Source organism: Mus musculus, chromosome 6, assembly GCF_000001635.26.
Source record: "Mus musculus strain C57BL/6J chromosome 6, GRCm38.p6 C57BL/6J".
NCBI classification, from domain to species: domain Eukaryota; kingdom Metazoa; phylum Chordata; class Mammalia; order Rodentia; family Muridae; genus Mus; species Mus musculus.
The window spans coordinates 71,359,612-71,380,121 of NC_000072.6; the positions used below are offsets into that span (position 1 = coordinate 71,359,612).

The window sequence follows — 20,510 nt, forward strand, 5'->3', positions numbered from 1 at the left end:
TAAATCAGACATTAATCAAAAACCTCAGATTCCAGAAAGCACAAATATAGCTATAACCTTGGTCTACAAAGAAACCAAATTATATAGGAAAGGCAATATTAACAAGAGTGCAGATATTGGCTAAACATGAGATATAAAAATTTTTAAAAGCAGATTGGAAACTGGAATATTCACCCCCAACACCTTAACTCCTCTCAGATCAACTCCCATCAGTTTCATGTCTTCTTTTTAGAGTCTATTTTGTGACAATTTGGGTATCGCTTTTGCTTGTAGTGGGTGTTGGGAATTCCATTTCCCCATTCACTCCCCACCCCAACTCCATATTGCCAATGTGGATCCAACACAGCCCATGTAGGGCTGGTGGTGCTTTCACTAAAGACCGTGGGTAAGTTGGTAGAATACTCATTTTTCCGGGACTTTTATATCTTTCATATATTCTTCCCCTTTACCATTCTGCTACAGCACACACACCCCTTTCCTGTCTCCTTAAAAGGAATAATGTTGAAACAGGGCATGGTGGCACACACCTATAATCCCAGCACTTGATCCAGCAAGAGGCTTAGGAGTTCACGGCCAATCTCAGCAACATAGAATTCAAGGCCAGCCCTGCTACTTTAGATACTGCCTCAAAAGTAAAAGTGTTGGCCTGGATCTTCTCTGAGTGCACTTCCACCTCTACATTCTGACCCACTAATCCTCTAACCCATCAGGACACTCAGGCGATGCCTCCCTTTTATCCCTGCTCCCCTCCCGACCCGATCTAAGTAAGTACCAGTTTCTGCCTTAGTGCTGTGTCTGCTCTAACTTCAGAGTGCCAGACTTGTCCCCTGGGGCAGCAGTAGGGTAAGTGTTGTGGGCTCTGCTTTGGGGCTTTCTATGAACAGGAAAATGAATTCCTGTGCCATCGGGGAGGGGGAACTCTGTATCAACCTAAGTTTTAAACCCTGCCAAGGCTAGCCCAGAGACCTGATGGACCTTCTAGCTCCTCTACCTGGCTGTTGTCATCCTGTCTTATCTCTCCAGCCAGTGGGCTCTGTATTTGTTAGCCAAGATCCCTACCTTCCACCTGCTAGCTAGGCTCTTACCCTTTCTTAGCTCCACATTCCAGTCTGTCAAGGCATTGTTTCTTTTGATTCTGTCTCTGGTAGCCAATTGCACCTCTCACATGGTTTGGAGCCCTTTGGCTGGGCTCCTGTCCACCTAAGAGAAGCTGTGCACTTCGTTATATCATCACCTGTTCTCTTATGGCTGTAGTCTTTGCTCCTGTGCTCCTGAGCACAGAAGACCGCCAATCAGCACAGAATCAGCCAGCTGCAAACAACCACATCTCTGCATGCTGCTCTTAAGAAGCTGCATAGAGGGCAATGAGGAGACTCAAGGTCGTGGCTCTGCCTCTAGAGTTGCAGGGGCACCCCCAAAGGACCCTGCATTAAAAATGCAAAAGCTAAACTGGGAAAGATCGAGTAGAGAGAACTTCCCAAGAAAGCCCCTCCACACCAACCAAAGGAGGATGGACCACGGGGACCAGGGGAAGAAAGAGGAGCAGCCCCTGATCTTTCCCTATCTTCATTCTCCTCACTGAAGAGAATTTCTAACTTTCATCTCTAACTTCCTCCCTCTGCACTCCCCCTGCCCCCTCCCCCCAAGAAATTCTCCATGTGTGGTTCCAGACTTCAGGAGTTAGACCCATGGGCTCTGGTGGGGAGTGGAAACAAGGTGCACCTCCCCCAGGTTCCCATCGCTGCACAGCTCGGCTCTCACGGAACACAGACTGCTCAGATCCCTTCAGAAATCTGACTCGGGCTTGGCTCTTACCAGTAATGAGGTCACAATTTGTAGAATGAAGAAAGGAAACATTTATGGTCGAACTGAGGTTGCTATCTGCCTCCTTGGCCAGTGCCCAAATGAAGGTGTTGGGATTAAAAAGTACAAAGTTTCCATTGACTTTTAAAAGTTTCAATTTGGAGTAATCTGTTTCAAGACTTAACCTCCCACACCAGAAAAAGAAGAAAGTCTGCAAACACAGGGCGGGTGCGTGCGGAGGGCGTGCGCTTTTCCTGGGGCTGTTTTGCCCGAGCTTTCGTTGGCAGAACTCAGGACAACTATCAAACTAAAGGAAAGTCGAAGACTCATTTGGTTGTGGTACATTGGTTAGGAAAGAAATCAGATTCACTAAACACCAATAAAATTCCTCTTTGAGCTGGGCATGGTGGGTCGAAGTTGTAATCTCAACACCATGTAAATTCAAGGACAACCTAGGTTACAGGCTAAGAAAAAGAAATTCTATTATAAGAAATTTGAATATGGAATATTAAAATATCCATGTTCATATATATATATATCCAGTATAGGAAGGTTCCTCAGATCCTGTCATCCTGTTGGGTTGGAACTCCACCAAGCAGTGGGCAAAGGATTCAAAGAGGTGATTTTTGAAGAGGAAGGCTGAGTTGCCAACAGACAAGTGTCAATATACTCACTTTATACCTTAGCAAACTGGAGAGTTCAAGTTCAGACTATGAAATATCAACTCTCCATCTGCAGTTACCAACACAACCTGTAGCCACTTGGAAGGAGGGAGCAGAAATTGAGGAATAGCCTCCATCAGATTGGCCTGTGGGCATGTCCGTGAGGGCATGATCTTGATTAATGATTGATGGGGGAGGACCCAGCTCACCGTAGGCAGCACCCCCCCCCCCCCCCAGGCAGGGGCTGTCTAGGCTATAGAAGAAAATTATCAGAACATAGATGTGGGAGCAGACTTTCAAGCCGTATTCATTCATTCCTCCATGGTTTCTGCTTCAAGTTCCTGTCCCAACTTGCCTCTGGGATACTGTGACCTGGAAGTATAAGCCAAATAATTTTTTTCCTCTTCAAGTTGCTTTTGGTCAGTGTGTTTTTATCACAGCAGTGAGGGTGTCAACACACACAGATCTGAAAGACCAAGCATTGAGAAGTGTGTTGATAAGGTATTTATCCACAGCTTGTGTGACTGTAAACTAATGCCACTGCTTTTTTGGGGGGGGGGCAACTCTTACCTACAAGCACCAAAGGGGAAGAGAAGCTTCGGGTAAGGTACTCTTCTCCAGGTTGATACACACTTCTCAAGTCATCCACTCATTTCCCACCCCAACACTCACAGAAATACCTTTAAAATAAAAAAGTGTGTGGAGCTGGAGAGATGGCTCAGCGGTTAAAGAGTACTGACTGCTCTGCCAAAGGACCCTGGTTCAATTCCCAGCACCCCCACAGCAGCTCATAACTGTCTATAATTCCAGTTTTAGAAGATCTGGCACCCTCACACAGACATACACGCAGACGTGTAAGCAAAACATGAATGCACAAAGTAAAAATAAAAATCATTTAAAAAGAGTGTGTGTGAAGGGAGGGTATAGGGAACTTTCGGGATAGCGTTTGAAATGTATATAAAGAAAATACCTAATAAAAAATAAATTAATTAAAAAAGAGTGTGTGTGCATGTGTGTGCCTTTGTGTACCTGTGTACATGCTAATGTGTGTGCACGTGTGTGTGTGTGTGTGTGTGTGTGTGTGTGCTCCTGGGTGTTCAGATGTCCGTGAGGAACAGATGTGTCAGATCCCTTGGAGCTTGACTTACAGTTAGTTGTAATGTGGGCTGTGATGTGGGCTGGGAGTTGAACTCAGATGCTCAGATGATCACTGGGTGATCTCTCTAACTCCAAGAAATCTCAACCCTTTCTCTCCCAGTTGGAGTTTCATGTAGTCCAGGCTAATCTTGACCTTTCTATGTAGCCAAGGATGGCCCTGAACTTCTGATCTTCCTGCTTCCATCTCTCTAGTCATGGGATTACAGTCATGTGCTGCTACGCCCAGTTCATGTGCTGCTAAGGATCACATGTGTATCTCAAACAAGCAACCCCATTCACTTAGCTACATCCACAGCCTGAGAAAATTTTATATTTGATCTCTAAGTAACACAGGCTAAGATGTTCCATCCAATGTTGATTGTAATAGTAAAATCAGCCTTAAAGATCAGTCAAAAAAGGAATAGATGAATGGCTGCAGTATCCTGTTGTTTTGGGATTCCTCTTGCCTCAAACTTGAAAGCAAATGCAACCATTTATTCATTAAAACAAGAAAGATTGTGGCAAGATACCCATAAAGTTATTGCCTTCAATCTTGTAAACTTGGATACTTAAGTAGCAAAGAATTCACATTGTTACACAGGTGGCCACAGCCTTCTCAGAAGCACTTCTGGTCTTGCAAACATGAAACTCTGTGCTGTTGAATAGTTAACTACCTACCCCACACCCTGTCTGGCAACTGCCACCCTATTTTCCGGCTGATGTCTATCACACTGGAGCCATAAGGAGCCCACTCGTCTCTTGTGAGTGGTTCATATCACCTAGCAAGATATTCTCAAGGTTCATCCATATTGAAGCACTCTCCTGAAAACCCTCCCTTCTTAAAGCTGAACAGTATTGCTTATTTTTATTTTATGTGTGTGAGTGTTTTGCCTGAATATATGTAGATGCACCACATGCATGCCTGGTGCCCTTGAAGGCCAGAAGAGGACATCAGATTCCTAGAAACTGCAGTAACAGATGGTTGTGAGTCAGCACGTGAGGGCTGGAACCAAACCTCCATGCTTAACTGCAGAGCAGTCCTCCAGCTCCTTGAAGTGTATTTCATTGTGTATGCATATGCCATCTTCTGCTTGTCTGTTCACCCATGCATGGACATTGCTTTCACAGATTAGCTCCTGTGAATAATGTTGCTATCGGACTTGTTTTTAGCTTGAAATCAGTGGTTTTTCATCATCAAAACCACTATTTCCAGTATACGTATTGTTCTTTTAAAATGAAACCCCAAAGAGCAACCCTGAAGCCCACACACAGCATGTCATCCTTACTTCAACCATTGTCCAGTTTAAAGACAGAAGAATATATGTTCTTTAACTTTAGGGAATTTTTCATTTCTCTTTTTATCTACTTGAATATAAGATTAAAAAATTTAGGGGGGGTACAGTCCCAAAAAACCAGCACCCCATGTTAAATTCAAACTCAACTATGTAAGTCAGCTGAGAATGGCCTTGAACTGAGCCTCCTGGCTCAGTGTCTCAAGTGTTGGAATTACAGGTGTGCACCATCATGTCCAGCTCTGAACAGAGGAATGTCACCTCACCTCCTCTATAGAAGTCTAATTTCATGTAATATGTGTTTATGCTCAAAAAATCTATGTCCTACTTCTTGGCTAAGCAAAGCACACAGCTGAAATTTTAATTGCCTGTAATCACGTCTCCCTACTTTTCTTTCTCTCTTTCTGGAAGAACGGGTGCTTTTAACTTCTGAGCCTGCCTCCTATTTTCTGAGACAGGGTCTCATTTTGTAGCCCTGACTGGCTTTAGATTCATAAAGATCCACCTGCCTCTGCCTCCCCAGTGCTGAGATTAAAGATGTGACCCACCACACCCAGCCAATAAAATTTTAAAGCAAAGTAACCTATACTATCACACTAGAGTTACTTAGGGTGATGGTGTTAGGGGGAGTAGATGGAGAGCACGGGTCTCTCTTGTGTTGTTCCTTATAACTGAATGTCAATACATAATCATCTCACAGTAAAAACCTGTCTTAAAAGTAGATGGGGGAGTGTTCAGCTCTTGATGAAATAGGTCTATTTCTACAAATTTATGTAGAAATATGTAAAATATTACATATGTGGAAATATGTATTTCTACAATGAGACAGAGTTTAACATCTATGATTTTCCTCTTTTGTTTGCGTGACACGTGGGGTAAGCACTGGAAGTCTTAGCCCGGCACATGAACAGTTGTTACACGTCACTACGTCACTACTCTTTTGACTTTTGCTACTTTTTTTTTTTTTTGGAAAAATAAAAAATAGCAGGCAAATAGTGGTCTCTCTTCAAATTTCACTTAGTCTCATTTACTTATTTATTGCACTGTGTGTGTACCCATTTGCCGTACTGCACATGTGGAGGTCAACAGGACAACTTCTAGGAACAGTTTCTCTCCTTCAGTGTTGGGCTCCAGGTCAAAGTCATGCCATCAGGCTTTCCAAGGAAGTGCATCCACACAGGCATCATCCACACAGGCATGTATGTAAATGGCATGTTGTCAGAGGACAGCGTGAGAGTCCGAGGGATCAAACTCAGGTCATCAGGTTTGGCAGCAAGCATCTTACAGGCTGAGTCATTTCACCTTCAGCCCCTGAATAAATATTTCTTGAAAACCAGGTATGGCACCCATGGATCTGGTAGGGAAGTCCAGATATGCCCAAAGTCCAGATGACACAGAGAGGGATATACATGGTCTTTATAGCTTGGAACTGGGAATACTGAAAAGCATAATTCCATCAGGAAAGCTGGCTCACTGATCAGGTGTGCTTTTATTTTGTCCTGTTTTGTTGAGGTGGACTTTTATATAGTCCAGGCTGGCCTTGAATTTGCTAGTAGCTGAGGATGACATTGAATCCCTGATTTTCCTGCCTCTACTTTTCATGTGCTAGAATTATAAGTGTGCACCGCAATATACTGCTTGAGCTGAGTCTTGAAGAAGAGCTTGCAAGCAGAGAATTGTTCATTCAGTGGTGGGGAGGCAGAAGCAAGCAGAGTATCCTCCGAGGAATAGATACCAACCCTAGGAGAAGTGAAGAAGTTAAATAGGAAAAAGCAGAGATGGGGCCATGGGATGAGTATTGCAGGACCTCACAGGCAGCATATAGGACCAGCCAACATTCTCATAGGATCCCATGGGAAACCCTTTTGGTCCCAAGTACTGAGCTAACAGGATGAGATTTTCACCGGAAGAGATCAAAATAAAGACAAGCTGATATTTCAGAACCCATTACAAAGGCCTAGGCTAGATCTAAAAGCAATCTAGTTGAACTTGGGGGTTCCAGGCAGGGGAAAATAAAAATGAAGGAAATGTGATTATTCTTTTTATTATCTGTATGTATGTATGTAAGTAAGTATGTGTGCATGCATGCGTGTGTGTATATATATATATATATATGCATACATGTGTGTATGCATAAAATATGTGTTCATGTTATATATGTATGCATGCATATGCACAATTCATGTATATGTATGTGTATGCATACATGTACATATGAGTATATGTATGTATGCATACATGATATATTTGGGTATAGTATGAGGACTGAACTCAGGATCTCACATGTGCTACATGAGCACTCTACCACTGAGCTACCTCCTGAGTCCTTGATAGATATGTTTATTCTTTGAGGAATTCATACATGTATGCAATGTTATTTTGATGTTGTTACCACCACTCTCACCCTCCAACTCCTCCCAGATCCCCCATCCCCCTTTCTCCACTTCATATACTCCGGCGTCTAATACATGCTGCCAGTATGCACATGGGTGTGGGACCGTCATCCACTGGAGCACGGTCAATCTACCAGGGACCACACCTCCCTCTCCTGGTAGCCATCAATTGCCAACAGTACCTACACTAGTTGTGGGGCCTCAAGCAAATGCCCCTCTCCCACTAGGCTCAATTGTTGATTGGCTTGTTCTTCTTTAGATCTGGGGCAGGCAACTACAGCTGCTGTGAGTTCATACAACTGAACAGAGTTCTCAAAAGGAGAAATATAAATGGCCTAAAGATATTTTTAGCCATCTGGGGAATATAACTTAAAACTACTTTGAGATTTTTCTCTCACCCCAGTTAGAATGACAACAAATGCTACCAAGGATATGGGGAAGGGGAAGCTTCATGTGCTGTTGGTTTCTAACAGATGCAGCTACTGTAAAAATCAGTTAGAAGAGCCCTCAAAAGGCTAGAAATAGAACCACTATGTGACCTAGTGTATTAGGGATTAATTAGGGGTCTCTGAAAGAACAATTGTTAGAATTAAAGTACACACACACACACACACACACACACACACACACATGATATGTTAGTGTGGCTTATAGCCCATGGTCTGAGCAGCTCAAGGATGACTGTCTCCTGACAGAAAGGCCAAGGATCTGGCAGTTTGTCAGTCCATGAGGCTGGAGTCTCAGCAGTCCCAGTCTGGTGCTGGGGTCCCAGGAAGGACCTAGAGAGTGGTGAGTTTTCAGACCATGCTGGAATCCTAAATAAGTAGGTTTTAATACCAGTGAAGGTACAGAATAGAGGAACTTGCCAGTGAGAGTGAGGGCAAGCAGGCAAAAACAAAAGCTTCCATCTTCCACGTTCTTCTATGTGGGCTGTACGAGAAGGTGTGGCCCAGATTAGAATGGATCTTCCACTCCAAGTAATCCAACCAAGAAAACCTCCCACAGGTATGCCCAGCTATTAGGATTTAGTTAATTCCAGATGCAGTCAAATTGACGACTAAAATTAGCCATCACAGTAAGCTATACTCTCCTGGGAATTTACCCGAAGGATGACATATCCTACTGTAGAGACATTTGCTTATCAATGCTCAGTGATCCCTATTCATAATAGTTAGGACTTGGAAACAGCCCAAATACCCATCGACTGATGAATGGATGATAATGAAAATGTGGTATCTATACACGATGGAATTTTATTCATCTGGAAAGAAAACTGAATGCACAGATTAATGCAGCTCTCTACCATAATAAAAGAAGCTAACACAGTGGAAGGTGGTTGATACAGGGACTCACAATGAGTCAAAGTACAGAGAATACCGAGGGTACTGTGGAGTGCCCAGCCATAAATAGGACCAATACATCATCATACCCCATCTCCGCAAACAGCAAGGGATGTCGTGGAAGGGGGGATGGGGGAGATCCTAAGAGCCAGAAGTTGCTGAAACAGTATCTTCTAGATGTAACAGAACCTCTCGGCAGGTCTCTGTGACTGAGATCAAACTAGGTCCTGATATCTGCCGAGTTACCTGCACCATCCCTAAGGGAAGCAGTGAGCAACTTCAGAGTTAATAGTTCCAGGTTGTCTGCTGTCAGTGGCACAAGAGTCCCAATAACAAGTGTCTTTCCCTCTGCTGTAATTCTGACTCGCATAAGTTAAAATTATTTCACTGCCATGTTTAAAAATCATAAGGCTACTGCCGGGCGTGGTGGTACACGCCTTTAATCCCAGCACTCAGGAGGCAGAGGCAGGCGGATTTCTGAGTTTGAGGCCTGCCTGGTATACAAAGTGAGGTCCAGGACAGTCAGGGCTACACAGAGAAACCCTGCCTTGAAAAACCAAAATAAATAAATAAATAATCATAAGGATAAAGCTCACCCTAGGGTGCCTTATTTATTTTTCTATTACTGTGATAAAACACCATGACCAAGGGTACTTATAGAAGGGAGCATTAACGTTCCAGAGGGACAGGAGTTCATTGCCAGCATGATGGGAAGTATAGTGATGGGCAGGCAGGCATGACACTGGGTCAGAAACTGAGAGCTCACATTCTGATCCACAAAGAGGAAGTAGTGAAAGGACACACTGGGAAATCTTTTGTAACTTCAAAACTTCCCACAGTGACACACCTTCTCCAACAGAAAAACCACACCCCCTAATCCTTCTCAAACGCTTCCACCAACAGATGGCCAAGTATTTAAACAAATAAGCCAGTGGGCTCATTCTCATTCAGACAGCTCAAGGGGCTACTGCTATCTATTCTATCACATCTTATGAAAGAAAGGGCCAGCTATGGTGGTCATATCATTAATCTCAACCCTGGTGAGACAGAGGCAGCCAGCTCTCTGAGACTTTAAGGCTAGCCTTTTTTACATAGTGAGGGAGTTTCAGGCAAGCCATGGCTACGTAGTGAGAATTTGCCCTTTAAAACCAGGAGGAGACACTTGTGTGACAGAAGACAGTCACTGTTCTTTGTGCCATCCCTTTATTCGAATCACTCCATGTGAGTATCACAGAACGGGTGCAGGAGATCAGTTGCTGTGATGGATAGACACAGCCCCAGCCTGCACACCTGGGCTACAGAAAGCAAGCATCTCAGAGCATCTGCTCTGCTGCCTGCTTCAGGGCGGATGTCACTGTGGTTAACACTGAGACCCCACCGGCTTCTGTGAATATTATTGGGGTCACAGAGCCTCTTGGGGGGGTTGACATGTTGCTTTGGCATTCCCCTCACCTCCCATGATGCTCTGTACAAAGGAGAATGGCTCCCCCCATGGCTGCGCTTTCTTAGCTGCAAGACTTGAAGGCCCCTACGCTAGCTATAGCTCACTGCATGGAGATTAAAATGGAATGGCCATTTTCACCCCAAATCCACCCATCATCGTACTCCGGAACCTGGTTCTGAAGATGCACATATCTGAAGGTTGACTGTGGCCCTCATCTGAAAAGGCATATTTTTGTGTCTTTCCATCCTCTTTCATGTTCTCCTGACTGAACACTTTGGCCAGCAGGGTCCTGTGAACATCCTCCTGTAGGAGAAGCAGTGACCAGGTAAAATGGGAAATTGTCAAGTAAAACAAGACAATTTTTTGAGTGGGTGGCCTAAACCTACCTGCTTCCTTGTTGTCTTCATTCATATAAGAGAAGCACTGTGTCTTTCCAGCCAGCCAGCCACATATACAACACACACACATACACACACACACACACACACACACACACACACATATACACACACACACTCACACTTATACTCACACACACACATGCACACCATATGCACACAAATATATACACACACCACACACACATATACAGTATATGTGTATACACACCCATGCATGCATACAGCACCCTATATGCATATACACACACTATACATACTTTTACAGACACAGGCATGCATATATACTTGCTGGTCATTACCCAGGTTTTCCCTTCTTTAACTCGCTCATCTTCCACTTTAAAGCATTATGTGAGGCATGAGTGAGATAGTTACAAGTTAAAACGACTTGCTGACACCTTGACTTCAATCCCTAGGCCCCACCTAGTAGAAGGAAGAAACTGACCCCCATAACTTGTCCTCTGACCTGTATGTAGTGCTGAGGCAGGTTAGTGAACACACACACACTAAATAAATAAATATATATTTTGAAAATTGAAAGTGTTATATGCACTTTATGAATTCAGCGACAGGAATAATGTATCTTTTCATACCACAACCTTGATGGTACAGTAATTATTAAAAGGGGAACTGGCTTAAAGGCCTACTAGTAGAATGAAATAAACCTAACAGCAATGTGAAAGACATCATGCAAAGGAATGAAGTGGGTCTCCAACTGCTAGTGTGAAAAGGTTCTCTTCCATTATCAAGTAAGAAAATTGGCCGGGCGTGGTGGTGCACGCCTTTAATCCCAGCACTTGGGAGGCAGAGGCAGGCGGATTTCTGAGTTCGAGGCCAGCCTGGTCTACAAAGTGAGTTCCAGGACAGCCAGGGCTATTCAGAGAAAGCCTGTCTCAAAAAAAAAACAAAAATAAATAAATAAGAATAAAATAAAAGAAGAAAATTGAAAATAGATTTTGTAACACTACCCCTGTAACAAATAATTTGAAATGATAAACATCTGCACCCAGATTACATCTAAGAGATACAGTCAACTATTACCATGGTTTTACCTGAAGAACTGAGGGCAATGAGGAGAGACGAGACAGAGGGCTTTCTCTGTACTTACTCTTGTACTGCAAGGCATTCAAAATTTATAGTTGTTTATATGTATGCATGTGTGTCTGTGCGGGGGTGCACAAGTGTGGGGTTGCAGGTGCACACATTCAAGAGTGTGGAGGCCCAAAGCAGATGTCTTTCATTGTTCTCCACTTTATATGCTGAGACAGGTTCTCTCAATTGAACCCATAGCGTGATGATTCTGCTAGGCTAGCCAGCTGGCTTGCTTCAGGCATCCCCTGTCTCTTCCTCCTGGCAAAGGGTGCTACGGATCTGAACTCCGGACTTCATGTGTAGCACATACTTTACACACTGAGCCATCTCTCCAGCCCCTTATGTAATTTTTTTCAGGAATATATACTCTTGTGATTTAAGAAGCCACTTTGGAAGCCATAGTAGGTACTGTGCTGTCCACAAAGGCTGTTGACCTAAGTTCCATCCCCAGAAGGAAGCCATGAAGAGGTGGGAGAAGAGAACTGACTCCACAGAGCTGTTCTCTGATTTCCACACTCATGCTGTAACATGTCTGTCCCCTCCCAGGCACACACATCACACACATTAACACAAAATAACAATAAACTACATTAAAATTGTACTTTAAACAACTCTAAACATAAAATGTTAGAGTCAGCATTTGGGTATTCTTAAGAGTAGGGAATACTGAGACCAAGCAGTTTCTAAAGCCCACCCAATACTTGTTTGTATATATACAGAGCTTGGTGGCTCAAGCTTGTAATCCTAGCACCCTGGAGACTAATGCAATTGGACTATCATGAAACTAGGGCCTGCTTGAACTATGTCGTAAGTTCCAGGCCAGCCTATTTGAGATCTTGTCATCAAACATAAACAATGACAAAAGGCAAACCTATTCAGAGGGGTGCAGTTCAGTAAACACAAATAAGAATATAACATCAACAACACACTTGTTTGTGTAAACTGGACATGGTGGCCATACCCAGCACTGTGGCGGTTATGGTAAACAGCGTGCCACTGGGCAGAACTCAGATGTGGGGTAGAGACTGCCAGGCAACCTGTCTCCAACTAGAATGAAGCAGTAACGTGGGAGGCACACCCTGTATGGGGTTCCAAGTGGAAAACCCCACTAAGTACAAGCCACATACAAGCAAGAAGAAAGCACATCCCTGAGACTGGCAGCTTTCAGGACTGCAGTGGGCAAGAAAGAATGAAGTCTATGTGTGCCAGGGACAGAGAAGAGTAAATGCCTGCACCCAAGATTCACCCAGGACACACACATGCATACAAGCAACAGAGAAAGTCAAAGGCCCAAGTCAGATGGCAGGGGCCCAGCATTTGCCAGGCAGAGAGCAGCAAGACCTTAGAAACGTAGAAATAAGTAACCAGGGAAGTGTCTGTCTATGAGGCAGTGGCTGCAGGCGGGCACATGGCAAAGCCAGGGATGGTGGCTTGGGTGGAGCCAGCACCTATCCAAGGGCTAGTCCCCAACCAAGTCAGAGAGGTGTTTTCCTCTAGCTGTGCAGGCCATGGGGTGATGCTGTCAGATCCCCTGGATAAGAATGAGGGTCAAAGTGTGTAGCTGGATCATCCAGTTGGCGAGCATTTGGTGTGGAGGCTGTTGCCATGGTTCTAAGAAGGGATGAGACTGGGAGGTGAGCTTTGCTCCCTGGGTGGGAGGCCAGGGAAGGATATTGTCAGCAGCTAAGAGTGCCACTCAAGGCTCCCATTGAACTGCCCCCTTGCAAGTCCCCTTGATGGGAGGTGCAAGTCCCTTCTGGTTAGTGTCTGGTCTGCTCTGCTGGAATCTCTGTACATTTTCTTTCCACTCAACCTCCAGACAAGAAGCAAAAACACAAAAAGACACTACTGCCAGCAAAAGAAGTGGAAGGGCAGGAGGGTCTAGAATTCAAGGCCAACCTTTGCCATGAAGTGAGTCTGAAGCAAGCTTGGGGAACCCAAGAACCTATCTACAAGAAAAAGAAAAGGGAGAGTGGGCACTCCTCTCCCTTCATGTCCTGTCACTCTCATATTTTTTTTATTAAGATTTAATCTTTATCCTTCTTCTTTCAGCCACTCTTGCAGAAGAACAATTCCTAAGGGTCCCTTCCAAGTGTTTTCTCTTCCCCAAATCTCAGTTTTCAATTCCTCCCACTTGCTCTGCAAGGGTGCATTCTCACTCTGAGTTCCCAGGCCCCTAAAAGGTGGTTGACACTCTTTGGTGGGGACTTTGGGTGACATCATATCCTCACATAGGAAATCAGCTCTGTCTGCAGCTGGCTAAAGGAGCAGTTTCCCCGACCCTACACGCCTCCCCCACCGCACCTCCTCCGCCCTGTTCCTGGGCCCCTCCCCTAGAGCCCTAGCTTGACCTAAGCTGCTTGCTGGTGGAGAGCACACCATGGCCTCACCGTTGACCCGCTTTCTGTCGCTGAACCTGCTGCTGCTGGGTGAGTCGATTATCCTGGGGAGTGGAGAAGCTAAGCCACAGGCACCCGAACTCCGAATCTTTCCAAAGAAAATGGACGCCGAACTTGGTCAGAAGGTGGACCTGGTATGTGAAGTGTTGGGGTCCGTTTCGCAAGGATGCTCTTGGCTCTTCCAGAACTCCAGCTCCAAACTCCCCCAGCCCACCTTCGTTGTCTATATGGCTTCATCCCACAACAAGATAACGTGGGACGAGAAGCTGAATTCGTCGAAACTGTTTTCTGCCATGAGGGACACGAATAATAAGTACGTTCTCACCCTGAACAAGTTCAGCAAGGAAAACGAAGGCTACTATTTCTGCTCAGTCATCAGCAACTCGGTGATGTACTTCAGTTCTGTCGTGCCAGTCCTTCAGAAAGGTTTGGAAGTGGAGGTTCCCGTCTCCTGGGTTTTAGGGGTCACATCTGAACAAGTTTCACGCAGATTCCCTCTTCTTAAATCTCTTGGGGCCTCTTGGAGGTGATTTCTATACTGTCCCCATTTTACAGACCAAAAAGTTGAGGCTGAGGTGCTGGGTGGGATTGGAAGTGATTTTTAAACGCCCTGGATCTGGGCTGGAGTCTGGATGCACGTGTGATCCTGCCCCTGTTGGCTCCAGGATAGAATTTTGGTATTGACTCCAGCTTTGGGTTGGTGGAGGGCCGCAGTCGCTTAGCTGCTGGATCTGATCTAGGCACATTGGCCCCAAATCACACTTGGCTCCGCGTGTGCGAGCAGCGGAGTAGCCCAGCACGTATCCAGGGGTTCCTTCTTCCTCTAGTTAAAAGCTAGGAAACGGCTCCTTCTTGGGTAAAGGCTAAGTGGAAAGGGGCTGGTGCATCCACAATTCCAGCTTGACCCGCAGGCACCCTATTGCTTTTGCAGTGAACTCTACTACTACCAAGCCAGTGCTGCGAACTCCCTCACCTGTGCACCCTACCGGGACATCTCAGCCCCAGAGACCAGAAGATTGTCGGCCCCGTGGCTCAGGTTAGGTGCTCTCAAGCGATTGAGATAAGCAGATAGCCTGGGGTGGAAAATCCTGATCTTGGAGGGAGACCTGGACCGGGAGACGTGCTGGGGGCAGGGTTGGGGGCTGTCCCAGAGGGTTTCTAAATTCCATTCATTCGGATCTTGTCAGTGAAGGGGACCGGATTGGACTTCGCCTGTGATATTTACATCTGGGCACCCTTGGCCGGAATCTGCGTGGCCCTTCTGCTGTCCTTGATCATCACTCTCATCTGCTACCACAGTAAGTTCTGGGGAGTTCCCCCCATCCAGCCCCCCACCCACCCCCCCACCCCACCCCCGCCAAGAGACTGCTTTGTGCTCCAGGAGGAGTCTGCACTTTGTGCCTGCTCCAGACAGCCCTTCAGGGAGATTACTTTTAGGTTGGGGAAAAGGGGGAGGGCGTTCCAGCTGACCTATAGGACCAGTGTAGTGGGTTCTTTCTTGAAGGCAGGAGACAGGTATACCACCCCACTGCTCTTTCCACCCTCTGGGAACTTTTCAGAACAGAGCCCTGTTCCAGGATCCCCAAGAGCAGCCAAATCAGCAGTTAGCACAGCCAGGATAACTTAAGCACACTAAGGAGGGGTTTACATAGCCCTGAGACCAGGGCCCAAGAAGGCTGAGTCACAACCATGACTGGCTTGAGATTTGCCTTAATCCCACCTCACAAACCATTCACTCCTCTGAGTCTATACAGGTGATTACACCAACCAGGTCAACAGATTCCCAGAGACACTCACATCTGCATTTACAATGCCTCTCCCTTCCCAAGAAAGGGTTTCCTTTCATGTTGTCTAGACTATCCTACAACTAGTTAGGTAGCCTAGGATAACCCCAAACTTCTGATCTGATCCTTCTGCCTTCCTTCATTTTGGGAGTGCTGGGACAACGGGCATAGGCCACCAAACCAAATTTAAAATGTTTTCTTTTATTATGTATTTATGCATTTATTTATTTGGGTTTTTTTTAAAGGCAGGGTTTCTCTGTGTAGCCCTGGCTGTCCTGGAACTCACTCTGTAGACCAGGCTGGCCTCAAACTCAGAAATCCGCCTGCCTCTGCCTTCCAAGTGCTGGGATTAAAGGCGTGGGTGACCACAGCCTGGCTGAAATGTTTTATTTTTAATTGGAACTTGAGGAAAGAGTAGGCAAAGTAGTGTTCACTCCAAGTCTGAAGAGTTCTGAGACTCAAAGTTCTGGAGCAGAGGAAGCTATAGAAACGGTATCTGGCAGGTATTCATTCTCCCTTCTTCCTTGTCTAGGGAGCCGAAAGCGTGTTTGCAAATGTCCCAGGTGAGTAACGTCTCTGATCTGTAGGTCTGCTCACGCTGGGCAGCCGTGGTCCCAGTGGTGAGGTTTGGGAATCTTTCCTAGAGAGAGAGGTCATGCCAGTGAAGTCCTGGTGGCAGGGGACCAGGAGTCAGCCAGATCCTGAACTAGGAGAAGCAGAAAGCTGGTGAGGTGCTGGAATTCATTCCTGAGAAAAGGAAGGACCACAGACGTGCTCAGTGGGACAGCAGCAGGACTGAGTTGCAGGGGACTAGCTGAACGAGGAAAGGTGTTCAGTATTTTCAGGACCTGGAGTGAGCTTGGTAGCTTCTGCAAGACAATTACTTATGCTTACTTTTTCTGAATACTCTCATTTTGAAATGTAAAATAGAAAAGCCCGTCCTTGCACTAAACCCCGGAGCTATGCAAATTAGTTCCCTAGACAGTCACAGGTCCAAGTCTCAGCCTAAAGGCAGAGGGTTTCTACAGGGCCACTCAGGTCTCTCACTTTTCGTGTGACATTAAGCTCAGCACTGTGCTTGGTTGAGGGTGCACCTCACACTCTTCTGGATTCTCAGTTTTGGGCTACTGGGATAAGAGTCAGGCCACCCGCTGACTTAAAACAACCAGCTTCTAATCTCACCCTCCTGGGACTCAGGAAGGTTCCAGGAAGCCTAACTGGGCATAGATGCTACTTCAGCTGCCTAAGAGTTGTGTGACCTGAGGCAGGGTCTTTAAACTCTCCTGAGCAGTGCAGACCCCTCTTTGGGTGCCTTGAGGACGAAAGGAAAGGGTGGCTGAGGTAATTCATTCATTAATGTCTAAGGACAAATTCTCAAAGCCATCAAAAACTGAGTGTGTGTGTGTGCGCGCGCGCGTGCGCGCGCGCTCGCGTGCTGGTACTACTTTAAAGAGGTTCTAGCCACAATGATAGTTGATCTCTTGTGTATCTTTGTCTCTTTCAGGCCGCTAGTCAGACAGGAAGGCAAGCCCAGACCTTCAGAGAAAATTGTGTAAAATGGCACCGCCAGGAAGCTACAACTACTACATGACTTCAGAGATCTCTTCTTGCAAGAGGCCAGGCCCTCCTTTTTCAAGTTTCCTGCTGTCTTATGTATTGCCCTCTGTATTGTTTTAGTAGGGGTGTGATGGGGACAGTTCCTTTTTCTTTATGAATTCTCTTTGACACAAAGCATACTTGTATGCATACAATGGGAGTAATGAGCAGACTGTAACACCAGAGCTAGTTCCAGTTTCGGGGTCCATGTCGCTGGTGGCCTCAGCACCCACTTGATATAAATCTCCTGTCTGCCCATCATATAGAAGAAGCTGAAGATCAGAGGTGGAAACAGCAGGATCTGTAGACCCGGAGAGAACCCAAGCTAGAGGAACCCTCACTGACTGGTGCAGGGATCTCACCCCCATCCCCTGAGCTCTCTGTTTAGGTATGTGTCTTTAGTATAGCATGCTTGTGCCTCAAACTGCAAGGAAGCAAGTGGTATGAATCTGTGATCTGCTCAGCTCTGGCTGTGAGCATCAGATGTAACAAATCAAAGTCAGGAGAACTGCCTTTAGCGGTGCACCTGGACATCAGAGCCCCTTGTAAGAACTGGGAAATTGCTGGCAGTCTAGTGGAGCGGTACGGTAAATCTGGAAAACACTCCCCTCTGTCACTGAAGGCTGTAGTAGAATCCAATTAAAGCTATTCAAACCACTGCCGCAGACCCTCTGGGTCCCTGTGTCTGCGTGGAATGGGTCTCTCGAGCAGGTGGGCAAAGCGTAGGATTAAACTGACAAACAGATGCACACAGGAGAGGCGTTGAATCTGAATGTAATGTCAGGTCGAACCTCGGACTTTTTATAATACAGAAAAAATTCCAGGGGCGATATGTCACACCAGACAAGGTACACTGAAATTTACCAGATACAAGAGAATGACTTCGAAAGGAATTTGCAGGAACTAGATAAATGTTTACAATAGAGATTATCAGCCCTGCCTAGGATCATCAGCCTAGTGCCAGGTAAGAATTTCACACTTTAGTGTTAAAAGCACCAGGGGGTAATTACTCTTGGCAGGCCTCAAGAATAATGTAGTGTCACGGACCCCTAAATTCCTAGGCCTTGTTAAATCTTATCTTGTCTGGAGAATCCCCATTTATCAGGAGAGTATCTCAACTTGCTCTTGGCATGGAATGTAGCCTGTACTAAAGATTTTTATCTCAGTGAGATTCCCAGGCTCTTTCTGCAGACCAGATGAGCTAATGGCCTTGTTTATTGTAATGCTTAATTAGTTACTGAATAGGTTAAACTCCTTGCTGTTATCTGGGATCTTGGAACAATGGGGGCGCTGGGGGGGGGGGCGGGGGGGCTTTAGCTATGTCAGAATTCAATCTTAAAAGGCACTTACAATAGGGTAATGCTTAATAGAGGGCACATGGATCCATACACTAGACTAACGCGGGAGTGGAAAATTAATTTATGGTTTAGAGGGAACGCCAGACTCCAGGAGGGAATTTCTGTGAAACTCTTTTCCTTGTGGGCAGCTTCCAAGCTTCCGCTTGTCAAACTGACCCAACTGGAGAGCGTGGCTTTCACCAGACTCCAGGAGGGAGCTTTCGTGAAACTCTTCCTCATGAGATAGCTTCCAAGCTTTCGCCTGTCAAGCTGACTCCACCAGAGTGCGTGGCAAACCACCACTGTGAAATTCCTGTAGAATTATGATTCTCTCTGCTCTTGGACAGCAGAGGGTGAGGTTTGACAGATACGACTCAGGCATCAGAGAAGCTGCAGGCAGGCCCTCTCCCATGTCTAAACATGAGACTTGGATGTGCTCCTGGGATCACCAGCATGCTTTATACTCTATAAACATAGAATCCTTGGAGAACATTCCTTAGCACCCCCGGAAGGCAGATGTAAAGAGGCAGACTAGACGTGGAGGAAGACGCTGACTGTCAAAACTGCTGCCCCAGAGCTAATTTCCTCTCACAGTACCATATAAGTAACAAATAATAGGCAATAAAAACCTGAAGGAACTAAGAGTCACCCATGGTCCTCTATCTATTGTTACTATCATTTTATACCTGATTATTTCCTATGCATATATATGTAAGAAAGATTACACCCTGGGTTTTAAAACACAACAGTTTTTGTAAGCAGATTTAGTAAATAAACATGTATATTATCATTTAATGGTTAAATAGCATTTCATAGTTTGGTTGTATCCATTTAGTATTAAATTGTTTCAAACTTCCCCCTACTATTACACTACTAAACTTGCACAAATCTCTGGATTTTTATTTTGTTTTTTTCATTTGTTTTTGTTGTTCAAGAAAGGGTCTCATGTACAGGGTAGACTTGAGTTCCCTGTGTAGCCAAAGATGACCTTGGATATATGACCTCTCTGGCACCACCTCTGAGTGTTGGGATTCGGGGGCAGTGCCGCTATGCCCTGTTTATGTGCCGCTGTGTGTGGCTGTAGGTGATTAACCTCTCAAATATTCATGTCAGTGGCAGCTCGAGTTCCTCCCTACCTGCCCCAGTGTTCTGGATTCCCGAATGAAAGATGAGTATGCACACACACACACACACACACACACACAGAGCCTTATATTTAATATGCCTTAATCAGCTCAATGGTTGGGCCACTCCCAAACTTCACATTACTAACACCTCCCCTCTGATATTCCTGAATTATTACTTACTAAAATCTATATTCCATCTTTGCTACTCTAGACCCAGTGTGGGTGAGGCAATTCCTAGCTCTTAGATGATTGGCATGTTCTCTACTCTGCAGCCCTCAAGCCTAGATCTTATTCCCTTCCTGGCATGGTATTCTTCTTTTCTCCCTGGTCCCCTTGCCCTTGAGTCCTAAAGTCCTGCCTCTGTTCTCTCTCTTTCTCTCTGCCCAGCCATTGGCTACTGGCAACTTTATTTAACAATCAAAACCAACCAAGGGCAGGGACCCTCAGTGTCTTACACATGTGATTCTCATGCAATTTTGGGAACTCAAATGACATAATACAAGCATTAAACCAAATCCACGACACTGCAGGTATAAACCATACAAGCATTCTACCAACTGTGCTACACTGCCCACTCCTGACACGTCTTTCTTTAGGGTATGTACCTGAAAGTAAAATTATCAGGTCTTTCTCCTTTACCACGGTCCATTATCACATTGGTGAAAATGGATTGATCAACTCTTCTGTTGCCTTCCTTTTCTCTTGG

General features: G+C 45.4%; 1 protein-coding gene across 2 annotated transcripts, besides 16 other annotated features; it reads left to right on the top strand.

Moving 5' to 3' along the window:
* Positions 1-2,189: part of a biological region, named in NCBI's record as "Cd8 alpha DNase I hypersensitive cluster CIII", that runs on past the window's edge. NCBI's record gives its function as "regulatory_interactions: Cd8a".
* Positions 1,090-1,890: a DNAseI hypersensitive site, noted in NCBI's record as "CIII-3; CD8+ cells; the nucleotide coordinates are approximate for this feature". NCBI's record gives the evidence for it as "EXISTENCE:in vivo cleavage assay evidence [ECO:0001075][PMID:9126989, PMID:9354473]".
* Positions 2,067-2,189: a conserved region, noted in NCBI's record as "conserved region; ECR9". NCBI's record gives the evidence for it as "COORDINATES:sequence alignment evidence [ECO:0000200][PMID:25548254]".
* Positions 8,800-12,299: a transcriptional cis regulatory region, noted in NCBI's record as "E8V; 3.5 kb XbaI/HindIII fragment". NCBI's record gives its function as "promotes Cd8 expression in thymoctypes and peripheral T cells" and the evidence as "EXISTENCE:knockout evidence [ECO:0001091][PMID:12049716]".
* Positions 8,800-14,199: a biological region, named in NCBI's record as "Cd8 alpha DNase I hypersensitive cluster CII". NCBI's record gives its function as "regulatory_interactions: Cd8a".
* Positions 9,125-9,338: a protein binding site, noted in NCBI's record as "L2a 200(L+S)". NCBI's record gives the evidence for it as "EXISTENCE:protein binding evidence [ECO:0000024][PMID:9218488, PMID:20884053]".
* Positions 9,125-9,338: a silencer, noted in NCBI's record as "AccI/BstXI fragment; includes AccI/SstI fragment tested in PMID:7819139". NCBI's record gives its function as "negative regulator of expression in thymic, lymph node, and intraepithelial T cells" and the evidence as "EXISTENCE:reporter gene assay evidence [ECO:0000049][PMID:7819139]".
* Positions 9,178-9,277: a matrix attachment site, noted in NCBI's record as "L2a probe; binds known nuclear matrix proteins". NCBI's record gives the evidence for it as "EXISTENCE:fractionation evidence [ECO:0000100][PMID:9218488]".
* Positions 9,178-9,277: a protein binding site, noted in NCBI's record as "L2a 100(L+S)". NCBI's record gives the evidence for it as "EXISTENCE:protein binding evidence [ECO:0000024][PMID:9218488, PMID:20884053]".
* Positions 9,288-10,288: a DNAseI hypersensitive site, noted in NCBI's record as "CII-1, also known as -4 kb site; CD8+ cells; the nucleotide coordinates are approximate for this feature". NCBI's record gives the evidence for it as "EXISTENCE:in vivo cleavage assay evidence [ECO:0001075][PMID:8350061, PMID:9126989, PMID:9806636]".
* Positions 9,581-9,633: a protein binding site, noted in NCBI's record as "AluI/Sau96I fragment for probe 3". NCBI's record gives its function as "promotes Cd8 expression" and the evidence as "EXISTENCE:protein binding evidence [ECO:0000024][PMID:8350061]".
* Positions 9,742-9,992: a silencer, noted in NCBI's record as "NcoI/HpaI fragment". NCBI's record gives its function as "negative regulator of expression" and the evidence as "EXISTENCE:reporter gene assay evidence [ECO:0000049][PMID:7819139]".
* Positions 9,859-10,194: a conserved region, noted in NCBI's record as "conserved region; ECR10". NCBI's record gives the evidence for it as "COORDINATES:sequence alignment evidence [ECO:0000200][PMID:25548254]".
* Positions 11,230-11,296: a protein binding site, noted in NCBI's record as "HaeIII/DdeI fragment for probe 2". NCBI's record gives the evidence for it as "EXISTENCE:protein binding evidence [ECO:0000024][PMID:8350061]".
* Positions 11,367-12,367: a DNAseI hypersensitive site, noted in NCBI's record as "CII-2, also known as -2 kb site; CD8+ cells; the nucleotide coordinates are approximate for this feature". NCBI's record gives the evidence for it as "EXISTENCE:in vivo cleavage assay evidence [ECO:0001075][PMID:8350061, PMID:9126989, PMID:9806636]".
* Positions 13,399-14,199: a DNAseI hypersensitive site, noted in NCBI's record as "CII-3, also known as 0 kb site; CD8+ cells; the nucleotide coordinates are approximate for this feature". NCBI's record gives the evidence for it as "EXISTENCE:in vivo cleavage assay evidence [ECO:0001075][PMID:8350061, PMID:9126989, PMID:9806636]".
* Cd8a (CD8 antigen, alpha chain) lies at positions 13,816-19,560 on the top strand. 2 transcript variants are annotated; one of them, NM_001081110.2, is made up of 5 exons: positions 13,816-14,386; positions 14,892-14,996; positions 15,148-15,258; positions 16,277-16,307; positions 17,249-19,560. In NM_001081110.2, the coding sequence occupies exons 1-5, from the start codon at positions 13,942-13,944 to the stop codon at positions 17,298-17,300; spliced, it is 744 nt and encodes a 247-aa protein (NP_001074579.1). In that variant the 5' UTR covers positions 13,816-13,941; the 3' UTR covers positions 17,301-19,560. The 2 variants fall into 2 exon arrangements, with proteins under 2 accessions (NP_001074579.1, NP_033987.1); NM_009857.1 differs by lacking the exon at positions 16,277-16,307.
* The last annotated feature ends 950 nt before the right edge of the window (positions 19,561-20,510 follow it).

What these genes read in the sequence shown, in the direction of transcription:
- Cd8a (NM_001081110.2), top strand. Translation starts at nt 13,942, where the DNA reads ATGGCCTCACCGTTGACCCGCTTTCTGTCGCTGAACCTGCTGCTGCTG. An exon ending in TTGTCGGCCCCGTGGCTCAG is followed by an intron (nt 14,997 to 15,147) that starts GTTAGGTGCTCT and finishes GGATCTTGTCAG; the next exon opens with TGAAGGGGACCGGATTGGAC. An exon ending in CGTGTTTGCAAATGTCCCAG is followed by an intron (nt 16,308 to 17,248) that starts GTGAGTAACGTC and finishes TGTCTCTTTCAG; the next exon opens with GCCGCTAGTCAGACAGGAAG.